The sequence below is a fragment of the Penicillium nucicola genome (genome assembly GCF_028828085.1).
Source record: "Penicillium nucicola strain IBT 29836 chromosome Unknown utg000002l, whole genome shotgun sequence".
Taxonomy (NCBI): domain Eukaryota; kingdom Fungi; phylum Ascomycota; class Eurotiomycetes; order Eurotiales; family Aspergillaceae; genus Penicillium; species Penicillium nucicola.
The window spans coordinates 2,128,719-2,146,700 of NW_026643126.1; the positions used below are offsets into that span (position 1 = coordinate 2,128,719).

The following is a 17,982-nucleotide window of genomic DNA, read 5'->3' on the forward strand; positions in this document are numbered from 1 at the left end:
CTCGGCATTATAGAATCCTTGTACGTATCAGGGCGCTTTTCGCCTGGGCACGGTTCCAAGGTGATCTCGTGAGGTCAGCTGATCACTACGTGATATCAACACTCGCCTCATCGAAGATCCCGAAGATTTATCGGGTGCCTTGAACTCACCTTTGATTCTGCTTCTGATCTCTATTGCAATGTTCCTGACGGGCCGACATTGTTCGAGGTTTTGCACAGCACTTGCCGATAAATCTACCAATAAAAACAAGATATGTGAACCGTACTCTAATTGTACATTAGCCTACGGGCACCAACATATCCAGGTGTGACTTCTCATCGGCGCCAATTTGACGGGTAAGCCGGCGAGCCAGGCCGACTAAAGGAATCCTACAGTACTATCTCTACACCGTATCAAGAGGGGCGTGCATGCTTTTTTTTCGTTAGCTCAAGCGACGTGGTCATGGTTGGTCTTGGCGTCAGACAGTCAACATGCGACACGGACAGGCGATGGGGTGATAGAGATGCGATATGGGACACCTCCCAGTATTCTCTACAGTGGACAGTGTGTTTCGTACCGTCGATATTAAGCAGATTGCCCATAAACAAGTAAATGTGACAGACGCTAACTCTATACGTCACATCGTCGATCCCGGTGACCCTAGTCTGATCAGCTGATACAGTGCCTTGATGCCATTCGATCATAATAAAAGACAACTCGCATGTAGCAAGAATCGGGTAATATAAGTGAATCAGAACAATCCGAAAGAAACAAGAGCGGGTAAACACGTCCGAGTGGTCTCATCGCCGGAACTTGCATCATCGGGCGATCACCGCCTTATCAGTTTATCTACGCATCACCACTCCTTGCTGGAACTCTTTGTTTCACTTTCCCCCCTGTGTTTACTCATGATTATATGGACTTATTGACTTGATCTTCTACCCCTCCCCTCCCATATCGCACAGTCTTGCTAGCCTCCTGGGCTGACGGTGAATCTCTGCGGAGAAGACCCACCGGATACGCTTATCACGCTATGGCTTTCCAGGTCCCAACACACGTCCCTCGACGTAGGACCTCATACTCTGCTCCCCAGCCTCCTCCGACTCTTGACATACCCCCTACCTCCCCAGACCAACGCGATGACGACACTGCCCAATGGGTGCTGTTCTCCCCAACCGCGCGTACACACACGACCTCGACCGATCGCACCCGCACCGCTGGTCCATCCAGAATAAGTGATTTTGGTTCATTTGCCGCAACTCCTTCAGCCAACGGTGTCGATGATGATGACGCGCTCGATGATCAACTAGACGAAGATGGCACCGAATTAGACAGCCTCGACGACGGACTGCACGCCTTCCGAGTTCCCTCTCTGGGACCAGCTTCCCCCACAAGGATGGAACAAGGCCCACCAGCGATGCTTCCAGCCCATGATGGACTTGGCAGCTTCCAAGCCTCGAGTCAGATGGTCCAAGATCAGCTCTGGCAACATGAACAATACAACCCACAGCGACAGTCTTACGCCCACCTTCAACGCCCACAGCATTCGAGTGTACAGAGGCATTTGGATACTGTTGAAGAGGGCGAGGCCGATGTTGAGCGACAAAGATGGCAAAGAATAGAAGAATGGCGTATGGATCAGAGCAAGGCTCTGCTCCAAGAGATTGAACGGGAGACCCGTCAGCGACGGAGTAGTCGTGTCAGCCGATCGAGTGTTCAGCGGTCTGTGGAGCATACACCGCAAGCGAGTATCTTCGACGAGTCCTCTCTATCAAAGGAACTATCGCTACCAGAGGCTGCCTCCGAAGACGACGAGTCTTTCTGGCGCCGTATAACACGAAAGGTAATTAGGGACCTGATCGGAATTGATGACTCCTTGCTGTCCGTGATCTTCGGGGAGTCGTTGCCGCTGGACGCGCAACCTCACGGTCAGGAAGAGCCACTCGATATGGAAACTGTGCTATCCCGCGAGCCGGAGCCAGAAAACAGCGATACGCCGATGTGGCAGAGTAATGTGCTCCAGAGGATTGCCCATGAGCTGGGTGTTCTTGTACATCAACTTTGTGAACACCCAGGTGCGTTTACTACATACTATCAGATGACAAAAGACATCTCCGCTGAATATGCGGGCATGTCCATCAACCGTCTGTCAGAGAGTGGTGTATCTCAGAAACCAGCCGAGTCTACTTTACAAAGCACTGGTGAGACTACTGGTGATTCTATGCCTTCACCTCATTTTATGCCCACACTTCGCGACCCCAACCGTGAACATGAAGCGCAATGGGGAATCGAAGACGACGACCCAATGGGATCCCACTCGATGCCTGATGTAGCACGAGCCCAAGAGGAACAGGAATATTGGGAACGTGGACTCGACGTGATGATGGTCTTCCGCTACCTGCGAAATCGATTTGGCCGCCATGGCTACATGCCAAATGAAGCCCAACCCCCTTCTCCATCCCGCCGACCCCAAGATGCATCCCGTCGAGCGGCCATCATTCGACACCACCATCCACTAGTTGCGCGTGCTCACACTCGCTCCCAGACCCAGACCCGCCGCACCTCACAGTACTCCGGTGTAACAGGCCCAACTGGTGTTTCCTCGCCCTTGTTACGTCCTCATCTCCGTCGCCCAACCTCCAGCTGCGCCAGCCAAAGCGCTAAACTCTCCGCTATCTCGAGCCGGCGGTCCATGACTGGTTCCAGCCGGAATTATTGGGATATCGGTGGGAGTGAAAGCAATAGTGCGATTGGTGTCGGTGTCGGGGCAGGTCTCGGCACCTGGGGCGAAGTGTGAAGGCTTTGTGTGATAAATGCATCGATCGGCGTCAGGAGATGACATTATGATACTTTCTTCGGGTGGACCTTTGATTGAGAACCTGTGTCGGCGTCTTCTTCCACGATTCTTTGAATGAGCTATGTTTTCTTTTACGACCTTTTCTTTATACCTATCTTTCCCATTGCGGTGTTCCGGGATCTTTTTATTTTCATTTTCGGCTTCACCATCTGTCAATATCCTGAATGTCTATTTATGCATCCAATCTTGTCAATTCAACTTGCATCCTACTTCGATAATGTGGAAGGTATCGCTCTAAATGTACTTATACAATCACCCTCCAGGGTCAGAATTGGATCATCTTATCATCCGTTGCCTTCGTGGCGGTCTGCATGTCTGACCCGATTCCTGCAACTGGCCACGTTATGCATGTTACATATCTCATGGTGACACACTCAGCACATAAAAGAAAACAAGTAAAATTTGCATCCTGCAAACACGTCTCATCCAACCCCAGATTCAAGCTACCCAACCAAATGCATTTCATATATGCATAATGAAATCACATCTGAACATCCGCCCCCCAGGGCAAATCCCCAGCAAAAGAAGTGATACCCTTACTCTCAGGCCTCTCTACATCGAAATCCCATCTATCAGGCACGTTCAGTCCGCCCCCAAGATGATGCCTGACAAAAAGCAAAGAAACGCCATCCCGATACAACCAAGCATCCTCTGTTCTCCGCTGCCATTTTTCAACAGTAGCTCTCATTTCCTCAAGAACAGACTGATAATCAGCCTCGCTCGCAAGGTTCCGCACTTCATCCGGGTCGGCCCGGATATCATATAGTTCCTCAGCAGGCCGGAAGAAATAATCTTTGAATGGCCTCGACCCGATCATCTTCGGGCTATTCTCTGCATTCCGGATTTCCTCCCATGTCAGTGAACCATAGATATCTGCTGCAAAGGGGAAATCCAGACGCCAGGCGATGTTGCGGTGATATTTGTACCGTCTGTTTCGCATCATGCGTGTTGGCCAGTAATTTGTTATTTCATGGAAAGTATGTGACCCGAAGATCTGACCCCAGGTCTCGAGCTCGGTTGTTTCGCTCAGAACGGGCAGGATTGACCGACCTGTTCGAGCTGGGTGGGAGGGACTAGAGTGTTTCGCCCAGTCGAGGAGTGTCGGCAGGACATCGACGTAGGAGACCATATTCGGATTCACGGTGCCAGCAGTTGACCCGGGACATTTCACGATGAACGGCAAACTCACACCAGCGTCGTAGAGCGTCGTTTTGGAATTGATAAATGGTGGCCCGTTGTCACTCATGAACAGAATGAGGGTATCCTCTGCCAATCCAGACTTCTTCAATCCATCAAGGACCATTCCAACACCCTGATCCAGTCTCGAGATAGACTGGTAGTATTTTGCAAACTCATAGCGCACACCAGGCAAATCATTTACAAAAGAGGGAATCTCGACTTCTTCAGGTCTATACTCCACTTTCTGCACGCGCGGATCATAAACCTGGTCATTGCCAAACCCAGACCTCGTCAGATCCCGGTGGGGATCAATGAAGCCGATGGTCAAGAAGAATGGCTGTTCATCTTCTGCACTCTTCTTGAAGAATGCCGAAGCCTGATCTGCGACTTGGGCCACATCACGACTGTCGCTTTCAGCGCGCATATCCCACGGATAAACGTTTGAAGGACCGACGTGCACCTTTCCAATTAGACCGGTTGCATAGCCTTGCGCTGAGAATAGTGCTGGGGCTGTTTCGACGTGGTCAAAAGTCGTGAAATGGTGTCGTCCATTGTGGAGTCCGTACTGGCCGTTCTGGTGCGTGTGTAGGCCTGTGTAGATTACTGAGCGGCTGGCACTGCAGGAGGCTGTTGAGGTGAAGGCTTGGGTGAATTTTGTGCCTTCAGATGCTAGCTGGTCTAGGTTTGGGGTTTGGATTGCGGTGTTGCCGTAGCATCCTAGTTGTTTGCCTAGATCATCGGCTATCATGAGGAGGATGTTGCGTTTGGTCATCTTGATTTGGGAGAGAATAAGCTTTGTTTTCTGCTGACTTTGAAGAGTCTCTACGGTAGATCATTTATACTTTAGTTTGGGATCGAGATGTTTCTTAACTAGTTTGGCTCTTGTCGGGTGTCGGCTTTGGTGTTTCTGAGTTGCGGCGGATGTCGCTTGGATATCGCATGGGATTTGCTTGGCTGCGAACCTCTACGCAAATCTAATCCTTGAAATCACGCGATAACTAGGCATATGATATAGTCATTCATAGCAGCCACCCCGATGAAACCCCATTTTGCCAACTAAAGATCCGCAAACAAGGTCTGAAAGATATGTCGTACCTAGCAAGTCCACTATCTAGATGTTGTTCAATTGCAGTGAATCAAAGGCAGAATAGATGTGCGAAAAGCACTGGGTCATCTCGACATTTCGCAGTTATTTTCACATGTCTCTTTCGGGTAATCATGATCTCTTCTTATTATGACAGTATAGCTGTGGTCTCTTAAACCTATCATAGAGCAAATGTGTATATCAATGTTCGAAATTATGCTAAAGAAATCATTATTTATGCTTTCGCCACGACATGAGCCGTGTTCGTCTTCCCACCACTCAGATCCTCCTTGGCCTGCTCAATATCAGCAGCAAAACGACTCGGTTCGGACCTTTTCTTAAACGCCCAAATACTCTGATGATTAAACAAGTCGTCTATCTCTTCCAGAGATTTTCCACTTGTCTCGGGAAACAAAAGAAAAACGTGTATAGCGGCAACAAGACAGAATGTTCCAAATATGCAGTAAACCTAGGTAGGGTTAGCAATGCATTAGTTACGCGGTTCATGGTGCATGACACTTGACTAACCTTCCACTGGATATTCTTGAACCCTGGCGGTGTAAAGAACGTTAAAGCAAAATTACAGGCCCAGTTGAAGAATGTTGCTAAGGAGACTGATTTGCTGCGGATATAGAGGGGAATGATCTCGGGTGGGTATGCCCTGGGAGAATGAAAAGTCAGCGTTGAAAAACTGGCATCTGGACAATTGAAGCATACCATCCTAAAGGTCTGCGCAATAGATCACGTTAGTTGTCATATTTTCAAGATTGTTCAAGACAAAAGACTTACCCCCAGGTGGGTGCATAGGTAGCAATGAACAAGTATGAACAGGCGATAATGGCCTTTGATGCTTTGCCATTGGTAACCTTCCAGGTGACTGTAGGGGATCCTTTGAGTCCTCCTGGAACATGGTACCCATACGAAGCCATAAGGCCTGCTTGAGTGAACTGCAGAATGGCCATTATACAGGCACCAACAATAAAAAGACGACGACGGGGAAGCTTGTCTATGAAGATCAATGCTGGAAGTGTCATGACAACATTGATGATATATTGAATTGATGCAGACAACAAGGCGTTGTTACCTTCGAGGCCGGCCATCTATAATTTGTCAAATTCGACTCAATGTTAGACAGTGCTAGCAAGATCGAGATGTACCTGGAAGATGTAAACGATATAGTACATCATGGCGTTTGTCCCGCTCAACTGAGACCAGACATGTGTAAAAATGCCGCAGTGCACGCGGATTATGTTTCGGGAATTGAATAGCTCCATCCAAGAAGAACTCTGATACTGACGCTCGAGTCTAACTTTAGATTAGTATTTAGTTGAGGCGCAGTAGGAATTTCTTCTTACTCAATCTTCTCACGAATTTCAGTCGTTTGAGCCAAGACAACTGGATCCAGAGTATCCCCCTTGGCATGTAATCTTGCGAGGACATCCACTGCCTCTTCCCATCTATCTTGCGTGGCAAGCCAGCGAGGTGATCGAGGCATCATTGGGAGACACAACATGAGGACTATTGCTGGAATCATTTGAACACCCCAGGGAATGCGGAATACTGCATTATTGGTCAAGTGGGATGTTCCAAAGGAGATGAAGTACATGATGAGAATCTGGAGTAGTGTCAGGCTAGCACAATTGGAAGACATGAACAACACATACACCCCATGTTATCATCCACTGTTGTAAGGAGAGAAGCCGGCCTCGCTGGTGCGGAAGACTGATCTCAGCAATCAAAATGGGACTATGCGATGTGTCAATTGAAGTGATCATATAAAACCCATTTAATGAGGCCTACCCTTGCGACGTGAGCATTCCAACACTGAATCCGTTGATAATGCGGGAAACGATGAGCATAGGGACATTTTGAACCGCGCACATCAGGGTTGAACCAATCAACCAAATCACGCATGCAATGAACAGCGAGTCACGACGACCGTATCGATCACTCGTCCAAGACGAAAAAAGCGATCCAAGAAGCGAGCCACCGGCCATGCTTGCGGTGATTCCACCCTGAGCAACAGCATTGGGCTTATGGAAATACTCTTTGTACTGATTAGTGCCGATAATGGCAGACATGCTTGACACATCAAAGCCTTGAATGAGACCGCCAATGGTTGTCAGCCCACTGACCAGATAGAGATTGTTCAGCTGAAGTGATTTGCCCATTTCAGCGACCTTGACAAGCAGGCTGGCAAGAAGAAAGCCAGACAAAGCAGTTTGCCTCGTTACTTGCCTGGGACCCCGGATTTTTATGTAGCTCCACCAGCTGCAATTCGATATTCCTCGTCCAATGAAATTGCGTCCGGAGCCGATATCCGGCGTTAACGAGGCCCGGTCAGGGTCCATTTCAAACGTCAGTTAGGACTGAGATGATGAGATCGCGAGGCATAAGCTAGGCCATGGGCTACATATGATCAAATAGAAGTCATTGGTTCAATACTGTTAAGCATTATGGTTCGGTTGCATGGTGATGTTATAAGTATAGTTCCAACATGCCCGAAAAGATGGCAACCACAAACTAAGTCTCATGGCCTATACTACAGTAGACAAGAGCAATAAGCCCCGATTTTACCCCAGATTCATATCAAACCCCAGCTCATCAATTGTCAGTTAAGCTTATTCTCATCTGGAGTCGTATTGCCGGGGGCCTCCGCTCTGAGCGAGATCCGCGCGAGATCCGATCCTCGCTTTCTTTTCTTTCTCCTGTATTCTGCAGTCTAGAGTCTAGGTGCATATACGGAAGTCGGCTCACCATGTTATCTTGGAGTGGAGATAGAGCATCTCCGGAGGATCCGACATCTCGCCCTGCGTCCGGCACTCGCAGGTCTCGATCAGGTTAGCTCCACCTGTCATTCTATGCCAAGAGATGTATGCAAGGGGACTGACAACATAGGCTGTTTCTTATGTCGAGCGCGCAAAGTGAAATGCGACGAGCGCTGGCCATCATGTCTGAATTGTGAACGTCTTAAACTGGAATGTCCTGGTCACCCTGGCCAGAATTCAGGATTGGCTGCCAGAGCTCTTAGGAATGCAAGACGGGATGAGACGCTGACACAGGCCGGTACAGCTCGTCATCGAGTGTCAAAGTCATGTCAGGCTTGTCGCTTGGCTAAAGCTCGGTGTTCAGGCGGCGATGTCTGCGTCCGATGCTCCCGCAGGGATCTGGAATGCTCATATAGTCCGGGTCGTTCGCAAGAGCTAAGAAGCGATTCCACCACCCAGGTTTATGCCCCTGCGCATAACAAACCTATTGGTTCTAATTTAGCGCCCGAATTTCTGCCGAAAAATCAATTTCCATCTCAGAAGACTCCAAAATGCGCAACTGGTCCTATATCGTGGTATGAATTCATCTTCGTGGCGTGATTCATCCCCAAACTAATCTGTGCAGGCTTCACACTGCCCAATTACCAGATAAAGATAGAATTTTGATATTGGTTGAGGAATATTTCGCACATGTTCATCCATTACGATGTTATGGTTTCGTGCATAAACCCTCATTCATGCGACGCTTAGATGAAGATTTTGAGGCTTGCTGCAATGATGAATCACTTCTTCACATTGTGTGTGCATTGGGAGCAAAGTCAGTTACAGTATTCTCATCCTGATGAATCAAATGGTTAACATCCAACAGATTTCTGGCGCTCGATAACCAAGATCAGTTTTCGCCCGAGTCAATACTGACAGCTGGCAACCAGTGGGCCAAAGTAGCCAAGGCTCGACTGTTTGTCGACTTGGACGATCTTTCCTTAGAGAAACTGATGGTCTGATAACTTCCTATCCCCCAACGAAGATTCGCACTAATGTGAAACAAGACTGCAATTCTTCTCTATGATCACGATCTTCGGATCGGAAGCTATGCCTCTGCGTTTATGCTTTCCGGGATGACTGCAAGGATGTCACAAGCATTGCAATTGAACCTTGAGAGCTCCTCCGACATACTTTGCAATGAGTCTGACTCTTCTTGCGCAGTGACTAATGAGTCCAAGCGACGTTTAATGTGGAGCTGCTATGTTATGGATAGTTGGGTTGGTAGTGGTGTTAACCAACTCACTCTTCTTGAAGATAAAGATCTCAAGATCCAACTTCCCTGTCATAGCCATAACTTTTCCCTGGGAACCGCTTGTGTTACCGAGACTTTGGATGAAGGAAAGGTTCTCGGCTTCATCCCGAGGGAACAGACTCCTTCACGGCCGGCCCAGAACATGGGAATTGAGGCCTATTTCATTCGCCTCGTAAGCAGCCGAAAGAAGGTTCTCCGGTAAGAGATTTCCTATTTGAGCTTCCAACTGAAAATAAGCTAATTGCATTTGGACAGTTACGTAAAGCATCTGGATACTTCCAAGCCGCCGTGGGAACCTGATTCCGAATTTCTGCAACTGACAACCGAATTTGCAAACTGGCGGCGATATTTACCACAGAGTCTGAAGTGGAATCCAGAGGCCATCTATGCCCGAAAAGAGTCATCGCAGTTGGGTGCCTTGACACTACTTTGGTGTACTTATTATCAAACCTTGTGTGATCTTTACCGGATTGGCATGCCAAATCTATTTCGCATTCGACGACATCATGTTTTTCCACCAGTTCAGCAAGGTTTTCTCGAAGATTGTCGTAAAGCTTGCTTTGACAATTCTCGCGAGCTCTCAAAGATTATCGCTGAAGCATCCCGGCATGGGATGAAAGCTCTGTCTGATACTTGGCTATGCATTGTTTCCCATGACAGTACAAAGGTCATGTTATATTTCCTCAAGCTGAATACACAGTCTCCCAATATTCTGAGTGCATTTGAAGTCGAGGAAACCATGGCTCTTGTCGAGAAGAACATGAAAGCCCTGAAGCAAATGAGGTCTTTGGTTGCAACAGCAGAGCATTGTGTAAGTTGCACTACCTGTTTTCGAAAAGACTTACTAACATCTGGCGTCAAGTATCTATCAGTTGTCAAAATGATGATTGCAGCAGGTCTCCATCCTCAACTTCCACATGCTCCCATAAGTGAGCGGGAGCCAGAGGCAAATGACCAAGGGTATGTTTCTCAATACATTGTTCCGAATAATGTACTAAGATTTTTTAGGTCCTCTACTCCTGGGTCCCCAATTCAAGAATCACCTGAAGCTGTCTTGAATCCCCTTGCAATTTATCGCATGGCACGCACAGCTTTGCATGGCAAAGATTCTCGAGCATCAACTTCCAATTCTTCCTCAACCACAAACACAAACTCGCCTAGATATTTACAGTCCAGCACGCGTCACAGATCTCGGCAGACTCCCGGACAGGAGCAAACACAAAGTCTAGAAAGATCTCAGATTGATGATAGGACGGACATGTTACCACCTTTCGACCCTGGTTCCTCTCCAATAAGACCTGATGATACGCCATTCACCTTCAATACTTTCCCACAATTTCCACCCCTCGGCACTGTTGGGTCGTGGGATCCTTCTGAAATGGCTATTATTAATATGCTTGACGATCGAACTACTCCTTGGTCTGCGGAATACTTGACTGATGGTCAGTCGGGGGTAGATCCGTTTCTGTTTCCATTTTAGACAATTTTGTCACATAATACCTCAATCAATTCCACGATTTTCCGATTTACTCCGTGTGTATATCGAGTTCGATACTTGAAATTAATAAATAGCACATTTATTTGTTCTCTTCCAATGTTACACTCAGACGAGTGTCACAGAAATAAAATCTTGGAATCAGCCTTAAGTGCACGATGTTAATGAGGATCAGTTTCCGATATTGGTCGGAATGGGCCACTTCATATTTCTCGCCAGGTTTTGCTAACCGAGACACGATTTTACAGAAATGCTCTTGTCCAAGCCCGGACTAGCAAAAGCCAAAAGCTTGGAAAAAATATTTACAATGGCAAGCAAGAGGGCCTCGTGCCCTGCATTAGCTCCATCTACAACGGAGTCCGGTACAATAGCTCTGTGTATCTTGCTGGAAACGGTAATGTCGATATAATGACTTCCACAGTCGCCACAAGGATTACCATAGAGAATGAAACAGCAGTGAGCGTGACTGTCGTCGGTCCCGATCATATTGAAGTGACCAGGGAAGCGATGAAAGAGATAATCATTGCCGCTGGCGTATTCGAAACCCCCAAACTTCTACTTCTTTCTGGCGTGGGACCGAGGCGTGAGCTCGCCCGTCATGGAATCAAACCTGTTATTATTTCTGAGCATGTGGGCGAGCATCTCCTTGATCATACCGTTCTTCCGCATGTATTACGACTCAAGGATGGGATGGGGTTGGACCATATTCTTCTTCGAGAGGGACCTCCACATGATGCTGCCGTGGAACAATACAAGAAATATCAAACAGGACCCCTGGCGAGTGGACTACTTGAGATGGTAGCTTTCTCACGTATTGATGAGCAACTCGAGAAGCATGCTAATCATCGAAGAGCCAAAGAGAACAATGGTGGGAAGGATCCATTGGGAGCTGGAGGCTAGCCACATTTCGAGATCGATTTTGTGGTCTGTGAAACACCGTCGGAGTCTTGAGACGATTGCTAATAGGATTGAAATAGCCTGTTTTCTGCGATGTATTCCAGTGGCATTTTCCTGTTCGCCCTGAGGGAGACTGGTTGACTGTCATTGTCCATCTTCTTCATCCCCAATCGAAGCATGGCTATGTGAGACTGAACTCGGTAGATCCAAGAGAACAGCCAGATATCAGCCTGAATTACTTTTCCGATGAAATGGACATCCTGGTTTGGAGAGAAGGTGTTTTGTTCGTGGATGACCTATTTCTCAATGGTGATGGGATGAAGGATATTATCCTGGAAGATTATCCGTGGCCCATGCCTCGGGACTCGAATGAGGAGATGGATCGCATGGTTTTTGATCGGTCGCAGACTGGCTATCGTGAGCACGCTGTTTGCTACAATGCGAATCGTGTTTGAGGCTGATTGTTCTAGATCCTTGTGGAACTACCAGGCTTTCTCCAGATATCGAACAAGGTGTTGTGGACTCGGAGCTGAGAGTTCATGGCATTAGGAATCTTCGGATTGTTGGTGCCTCGATTATTCCAGTAATCCCACTGTAGTATCCGAAATGCAGTTTATATGATTGGAGAAAAGGTGATTGGCAACCGTATGCTCTTCTCAACCTTGATTCTAATGGTTTTAGGGCGCCGATATTATCAAGATGGCTTATCCTGATCTTTACAGATGAGCTCAGAGGTGCTCGTTTAGGGAGGGGTATTAGTTTTGGTAAATGAAATTAGCAGAGTTTAGTACTTGATGATCCTGTGAATATTGGCTTGCATATAAACAAAACATCATTTGAAGTTAAATTAGCAAGATAACGGACGATTCCAGCGTGATATCAACCAAAACGACTCTTCCAACAATTGACATAGCCTTCTTTACTCCCATATAGACGACACAGTCTTCCAGACTTTGCTCTTTGCAATCTGGTTCTCTTTCTCGGCTTGTTCGAGTCTGGTCCACATCTCTGCATCTGCAGTCACCTCAGCCACGCCTGTAATCAAGTCCACCTCGGCTGAACCGGTCATCCAAGGATCGTTTCTTCCAGCAGTAACCTTGTGACCAAAGTAGATAGCCAGAAACAGGGGTATTCCCAAATATGTGGTCAAGAAGCCACTAGCAGTGAACTGACCGGGGTAGAAAACAGTAAAGCCATTGCACAGAAGTAAACAAACAAAGGCGACGAAGCAGATACGCGCAGCCCACGGCTGGAAGCGAGAGCTGTATGGTGCGGTGACACCCTGTAGCTCTGCAGCTTTCCTGAAGCGGAAGTAAACAAGGCAGCACAAAGTCCAAGAAATATACCCTGACGTATTTGTAAGGCTAACAAACCAATTAAATGCAACACCTGCCTGGGAGCTGCAATCAAGATATGCCAAAGGCGCAAAACAGCTGCTGGCAATAACAGCGTAGACAGGCAATCCATACCGGTTACACCTGGCAAAGATCTTTGGAGCATTGCCAGCCAGTGCGAGAGAGTATAATGCACGACTCGACATGAAAAGGTAGGAGTTTCCAGCCGACCATGCGCTAGTCAGGAGTCCTGCATTGATGATGGATGGCAAAGCCGGTATACCCGCGTTGCGAATGGCGATAACCCATGGAGACGAATTCGCGTTGCTAGTGCCAGACGTTAGACCTTGAGCATCTGACCGGCAGGTCACGCCAATTGCCAAAGATCCAAGAACATAAAAAAAGACAAGACGGTAGAAGTATCGACGTGATGCACTTGCTAGATTCTTGTGAGGGTTGCGCATCTCGCCAGATGTGTAGACCATCAGCTCTGGACCAAAGTAAAAAGAAAACCCGGAAAAAACCCAGACATATAGGAATGCAGTGAAACGACCGGAAGTGCCGTCCAGGAGATATGTTTTCACTGCACCAGGCTCATTCCAATAGCGGAATCCAAGACGGTCATGGTTCGGCCCTCCACCGAGCATAATCACAAGAGACAGGATTAACAGACCAATAATCACGACAACTTTGATTCCGGCAAACCAGAATTCTGTTTCCGCAAAGACACCCACAGGAAAAAAGTTGAGACCAACAACAACGACCAGTAGTACCGTAATCCACACTGCGATATGCACGTCATTCGGCCAGTAGTTGATTAAAATGCTTGCCGCAGTCAGCTCAAAGGCGACAATGATGGCGAATGAATAAAAGTATAGCCAGCCCATAGCAAATCCAAGAGATGGTGAGACGTATCGTCCCCCGAAGTAAGACATGGATGCTCCAGATACAGGCAAGTATGTGCTCATTTCAATCATAGCCGTAGTCACACCGTAGACGAGAATGGACGTCAGGCAATAGGCGACTAGAAGAAAACCAGGGCCACCTATTGACAGCGCTTGACCGGTGCCGAGAAAGAAGCCTGTACCAATGGCACTGCCAATTGCGATCATCTGAGCATGGCGGGACTTGATGTTTCGCTGTGTGCCTGCTTGTTCCACGAACTGTATGTTTGTTTCGAACATTTCCGCCTTGGAAATATCGAGCTCCGTAGGCTGATTAAACCCAGCTTTCTCAATATCCATTCCGGGCGAGTCTGACTTGATTTCCATAGCTGCTTCTACTAAAGATTTAATCCAATGATGAGGGTTTTTTTGCGAATAAAAGAGAATGAATGTGCTAGACCAGGTAGTATCTTTACCAAATTTCTTCTTTGAGGAGCCGTATCCTACGGTTTATGAGCCTTTCATCTGCCATGGCTTATCATCAATGCCCAAAGTCTATGGCTGGAGGAAAGAGTGACACTGGGCAAATCCCCCACGCCACCACCGATTGTGAGGATTCTCTCTCTTAGACTTGCCCCCATCTGATCCCTTTATCAGAGATAATCGGATCAATGGCTGTTGAGGGATAGCCTGAAGTTCAGAGAGGCCAAATACCAAAGAGGAAAGTGTCTTCGACACGTGATATAAAATGCGGAGAAGATAAGCAGAATGCTGATCAGTGGGTCTCGACTGCCTCAGAAGGTTGGACTCTGCATCACAGATAGTTCGAATGGCTGATGTTTCAGTTGCCAACAGGAAGGCTTTGCCGACGACTTCCAAGGGCTTATGGAGTGGTCGGAAAGATGTCCAATGTGGCCCCAATTCCCCTCGCTCACGATACCCCTCGATTTCAAGTCTATAAAGATCCACATCAGAAGCCAAAGCCAGACTAGCAAGAATAGGACGGAGCAACCTATCCAATCCAATCCAAAATGGGATCTTCCACAATCAAAGAGCAACAGTACGACATCCTCATCATCGGCGCTGGGCTGTCTGGTGTTTGTGCACTTCATAACCTTCGAGAACGCTTCCCGTCTTGGCGGGTGGGCGTGATTGAAGCAGCTGATAATGTCGGAGGCACATGGTATTGCAACCGATATCCTGGCGCGCGTGTCGATTCCGAGTCCCTCTCTTATGCATACTCTTGGGATAAGGAAGTATTGAACGAATGGCACTGGAAAGAATCATTCGCCCCCCAATCAGAGATCCACCGCTATATCGAGTATGTGTGTGACAAACATGATTTGCGAAAGAATATTCAGTTCAACACTCGAATTAAGACTGCCCAATGGCAAGACAGAAGTAACACCTGGCTATTTTGTGATGAAGCCGGCCACCACTATCGCTCCCGTTTCTTCATCAGTTGCATGGGATTCCTCTCTACCCCGACGCTTCCAGCTATTCCCGACATCGAGAAATTCAAAGGTGAGGCCTTCCACACATCACGTTGGCCACAAAACTTTGATCTGAAGCGTGACCTGGCCAACAAGCGGATCGGTGTGATCGGTACTGGTGCTACGGGAATTCAGACAATCACTGCAGTGTCAAAAGAACCAAGTATTAAATCTTTGAGTGTTTTCCAAAGAACAGCAAACTGGTCAGCGCCACTGCGAAATGAGCCCATCAGCATCGAGCAGATGGAACAACACCGCAAGGACTATGACTCCCTTTTCCAACTGTGCGCTGAGACTCCGGGATGCTTCATGCATCAAGCCGATCCACGCAAATCCCTAGAAGTATCCGAGTCAGAGCGCTTCAAGCTATGGGAAGAAATATACGCAAAGCCCGGTTTTGCCAAATGGCTCGGCACATTCAGCGACACATATACCGATCGCGAAGCGAATAGACTCTACTCCGACTTTATAGCAAGCAAGATTCGGGCAAGAGTGCATGACCCAAAGGTGGCCGACAGTTTGATTCCTAAGAATCATGGGTTCGGCACACGGCGGGTCCCTCTCGAAAGCGGATACTTTGAAGTTTATAACCAGCCGAACGTCAATCTTGTCGATCTGCAGAAAACACCCATTGAGAGAGTCACAGAGAAGGGCATCATCACAGCCGATGGCAAGCACCACGACCTGGACGTTTTGATCTATGCCACTGGGTTTGATGCTATCACTGGTGCATTCAGCTCAATTGACTGGGCTGGCAAGAATGGTCGTCCCCTTCTCGGCTCTAGCGATACCAAGGAAGGCGAACAGGCAATTTGGGTTGATCACCGCCCGCGTACCTATCTAGGCATGACGGCCAATTCTATGCCTAATATGTTTATGGTTCTCGGTCCTCATCAGCCGTTCGGTAACGCGCCTCGGACAATTGAGCACGCTGTCGATGTTATCTCGGACTTGCTTCAGTACTGCAAGGACAATAATTACTCTTACGTGGAGCCTACGCCAGAAGCTGTTGATGCTTGGACTGAGCACGTCGTCGAGTGCAGCAAGGGCGCTTTGTCGAATGAAGTCGATAGTTGGATGACTGGTGTTAATAAGAATGTTAAGGGTAAGACTGTTCGCAGTGTGGCTCGCTACTCTGGCAGTGCTGTAGAGTATCGCCGGAGATGCGCTCAGTCTAAGGCTGAAGGGTGGAAGGGTTTGGCATTTGATACACTTCCTAGTGCCACGGGTTCGAATTCAAAGCCTGCCATTGCCAGGCTTTGAATTATATCTTGTGAATAGTTAAACGTTTAATTTGATGACTTTTTTCATGATCTTGACATTAACTCTGTTTCGTCGTTATTCAGAGATGGATAAAGAGATATTGATATTGAAATTCCACGACTTCCTGGGAGATACCTCTACTCCCAAACAGATAGACAGCCTTGCCCTTGCAAAACCTTGACCTCTCTCAATCGGACCCAAGTCCAGCCAACAAACTTGCCGGAGGCGCAAAGAATGTAGTCCCCGTCAGCGGCTTGGAAAAGTCAAGAATACGATCGTGCAAGCCAGGCGGATCTCCAACAAACATATTCTCCAGCATCTTCTCAATAACCCACAAGCGACGCGTATAACCAATGAAGTAAGTCCCAAACTCACCGGAGCCCGGCGATCCAAACGGCATATTATCGCGCAGAATATCATGCTCGATTCCATTCTCATCCTCAATCGTATTCAGCGTCTTATGCGAGCGCTGTCCAGACTCGGCATCATCAAGCTCGACATTATCGATCTTTGTGCGACCGATGATCTTCTCCTGCTGCTCCGTCGAAAGATCCTTCCATCCAGGTAAATCGTGCGTGTATTTCTGCACGACGATATAACTCCCACCTGAAGCGGGACCATCTTCCTCCGCAACAAGAACTGAAGATGGCACGGCCGGCCCGACGGGGTTGGCTGTTCCATCCACGAATCCGAGCAAATCGCGTACATCGAAATAGCGGAAGCCGACTGTTTCGTCGATTACAGTGACTGCATCACCGAGTCTGTCCATCAACTGGCGCTCAAACTCGAAGCAGATGTCGCGACGTTCGGAGCGAATGTGAAAGAGCAAGTCCCCGGGCGTGGAGATGGCAGTGTGCTTTGCGCCTTTGATCTCCTTGAATGGATGTAGCTCGGCAGGCCGGGGAGGCCTGTGAGTTTATCCCAGATTCCACTTCCGATGCCAACAGTACAGGCAAATTGAGCGCCGAGATCTCGGATAGAGACGTTTTTGGCGAGGCTGTCTAGGCCGGATAATGTCGATTGCACGGTTTCAATTGCGTCGGGTTTGTTGGTTACTGATACCACGAGGAATGTGGCGCACTGTGTGAGCGGCGCGTCTACACGCTGTGGCTCTATTGGGACACGCTGGCTGCTCATTTTTGCTTGTGAGGATTTGCAGTGTGCGGACTGTGTCGAAACGCGTGATTGGCGTGGTGATAGGCTGATCTTCCGTGACTGGCTTTTGAGTTGTTGAAGCTCAATGCTGTTGGAGACTTTTGAGACGGATCGAAGAGCGCTTGGTGCTCCAAATCTTGGAATTAAACTCAAGCCCAAGCTATTGGATAGAAATGAGAAGAGCGGTCTTCCCACGGGGTTCATAACTCTCTTGGGAGGTAGGGATGATTGGAGTGAGGTTCTTGTACTTTGGTCAAGAACTGGGCTGACGTGAGAACACCAACTGCTTATTTCAAG

The 17,982-nt window shown here is 48.1% G+C and overlaps 7 protein-coding genes across 7 annotated transcripts; 3 read left to right on the forward strand and 4 right to left on the reverse strand.

The window, feature by feature from the left end:
* Positions 1–1,012: 1,012 nt before the first annotated feature.
* On the forward strand, positions 1,013–2,776 carry N7511_002571 (uncharacterized protein; the record flags this gene model as incomplete). The annotated part of the gene is made up of 1 exon (XM_057124996.1): positions 1,013–2,776. The coding sequence occupies one exon, from the start codon at positions 1,013–1,015 to the stop codon at positions 2,774–2,776; it is 1,764 nt and encodes a 587-aa protein (XP_056987155.1).
* Positions 2,777–3,317: 541 nt separating this feature from the next.
* Positions 3,318–4,787, reverse strand: N7511_002572 (sulfatase family protein; the record flags this gene model as incomplete). The annotated part of the gene is made up of 1 exon (XM_057124997.1): positions 3,318–4,787. The coding sequence occupies one exon, from the start codon at positions 4,785–4,787 to the stop codon at positions 3,318–3,320; it is 1,470 nt and encodes a 489-aa protein (XP_056987156.1).
* A 547-nt stretch (positions 4,788–5,334) lies between these two features.
* On the reverse strand, positions 5,335–7,270 carry N7511_002573 (sugar porter family MFS transporter; the record flags this gene model as incomplete). The annotated part of the gene is made up of 8 exons (XM_057124998.1): positions 5,335–5,568; positions 5,628–5,760; positions 5,817–5,828; positions 5,889–6,199; positions 6,257–6,404; positions 6,455–6,714; positions 6,764–6,845; positions 6,900–7,270. 8 exons carry the CDS (start codon positions 7,268–7,270, stop codon positions 5,335–5,337), a joined length of 1,551 nt encoding a protein of 516 aa, XP_056987157.1.
* Positions 7,271–8,604: 1,334 nt separating this feature from the next.
* On the forward strand, positions 8,605–12,011 carry N7511_002574 (uncharacterized protein; the record flags this gene model as incomplete). Its single annotated transcript, XM_057124999.1, has 8 exons — positions 8,605–8,684; positions 8,736–8,865; positions 8,917–9,362; positions 9,420–9,975; positions 10,027–10,124; positions 10,173–10,606; positions 10,835–11,457; positions 11,637–12,011. The coding sequence occupies 8 exons, from the start codon at positions 8,605–8,607 to the stop codon at positions 12,009–12,011; spliced, it is 2,742 nt and encodes a 913-aa protein (XP_056987158.1).
* A 464-nt stretch (positions 12,012–12,475) lies between these two features.
* N7511_002575 (uncharacterized protein) lies at positions 12,476–14,161 on the reverse strand (the record flags this gene model as incomplete). Its single annotated transcript, XM_057125000.1, has 1 exon — positions 12,476–14,161. The coding sequence occupies one exon, from the start codon at positions 14,159–14,161 to the stop codon at positions 12,476–12,478; it is 1,686 nt and encodes a 561-aa protein (XP_056987159.1).
* Positions 14,162–14,805: 644 nt separating this feature from the next.
* On the forward strand, positions 14,806–16,530 carry N7511_002576 (flavin-containing monooxygenase; the record flags this gene model as incomplete). Its single annotated transcript, XM_057125001.1, has 1 exon — positions 14,806–16,530. The coding sequence occupies one exon, from the start codon at positions 14,806–14,808 to the stop codon at positions 16,528–16,530; it is 1,725 nt and encodes a 574-aa protein (XP_056987160.1).
* A 187-nt stretch (positions 16,531–16,717) lies between these two features.
* N7511_002577 (Dyp-type peroxidase) lies at positions 16,718–17,667 on the reverse strand (the record flags this gene model as incomplete). Its single annotated transcript, XM_057125002.1, has 2 exons — positions 16,718–17,404; positions 17,476–17,667. 2 exons carry the CDS (start codon positions 17,665–17,667, stop codon positions 16,718–16,720), a joined length of 879 nt encoding a protein of 292 aa, XP_056987161.1.
* Positions 17,668–17,982: the final 315 nt, after the last annotated feature.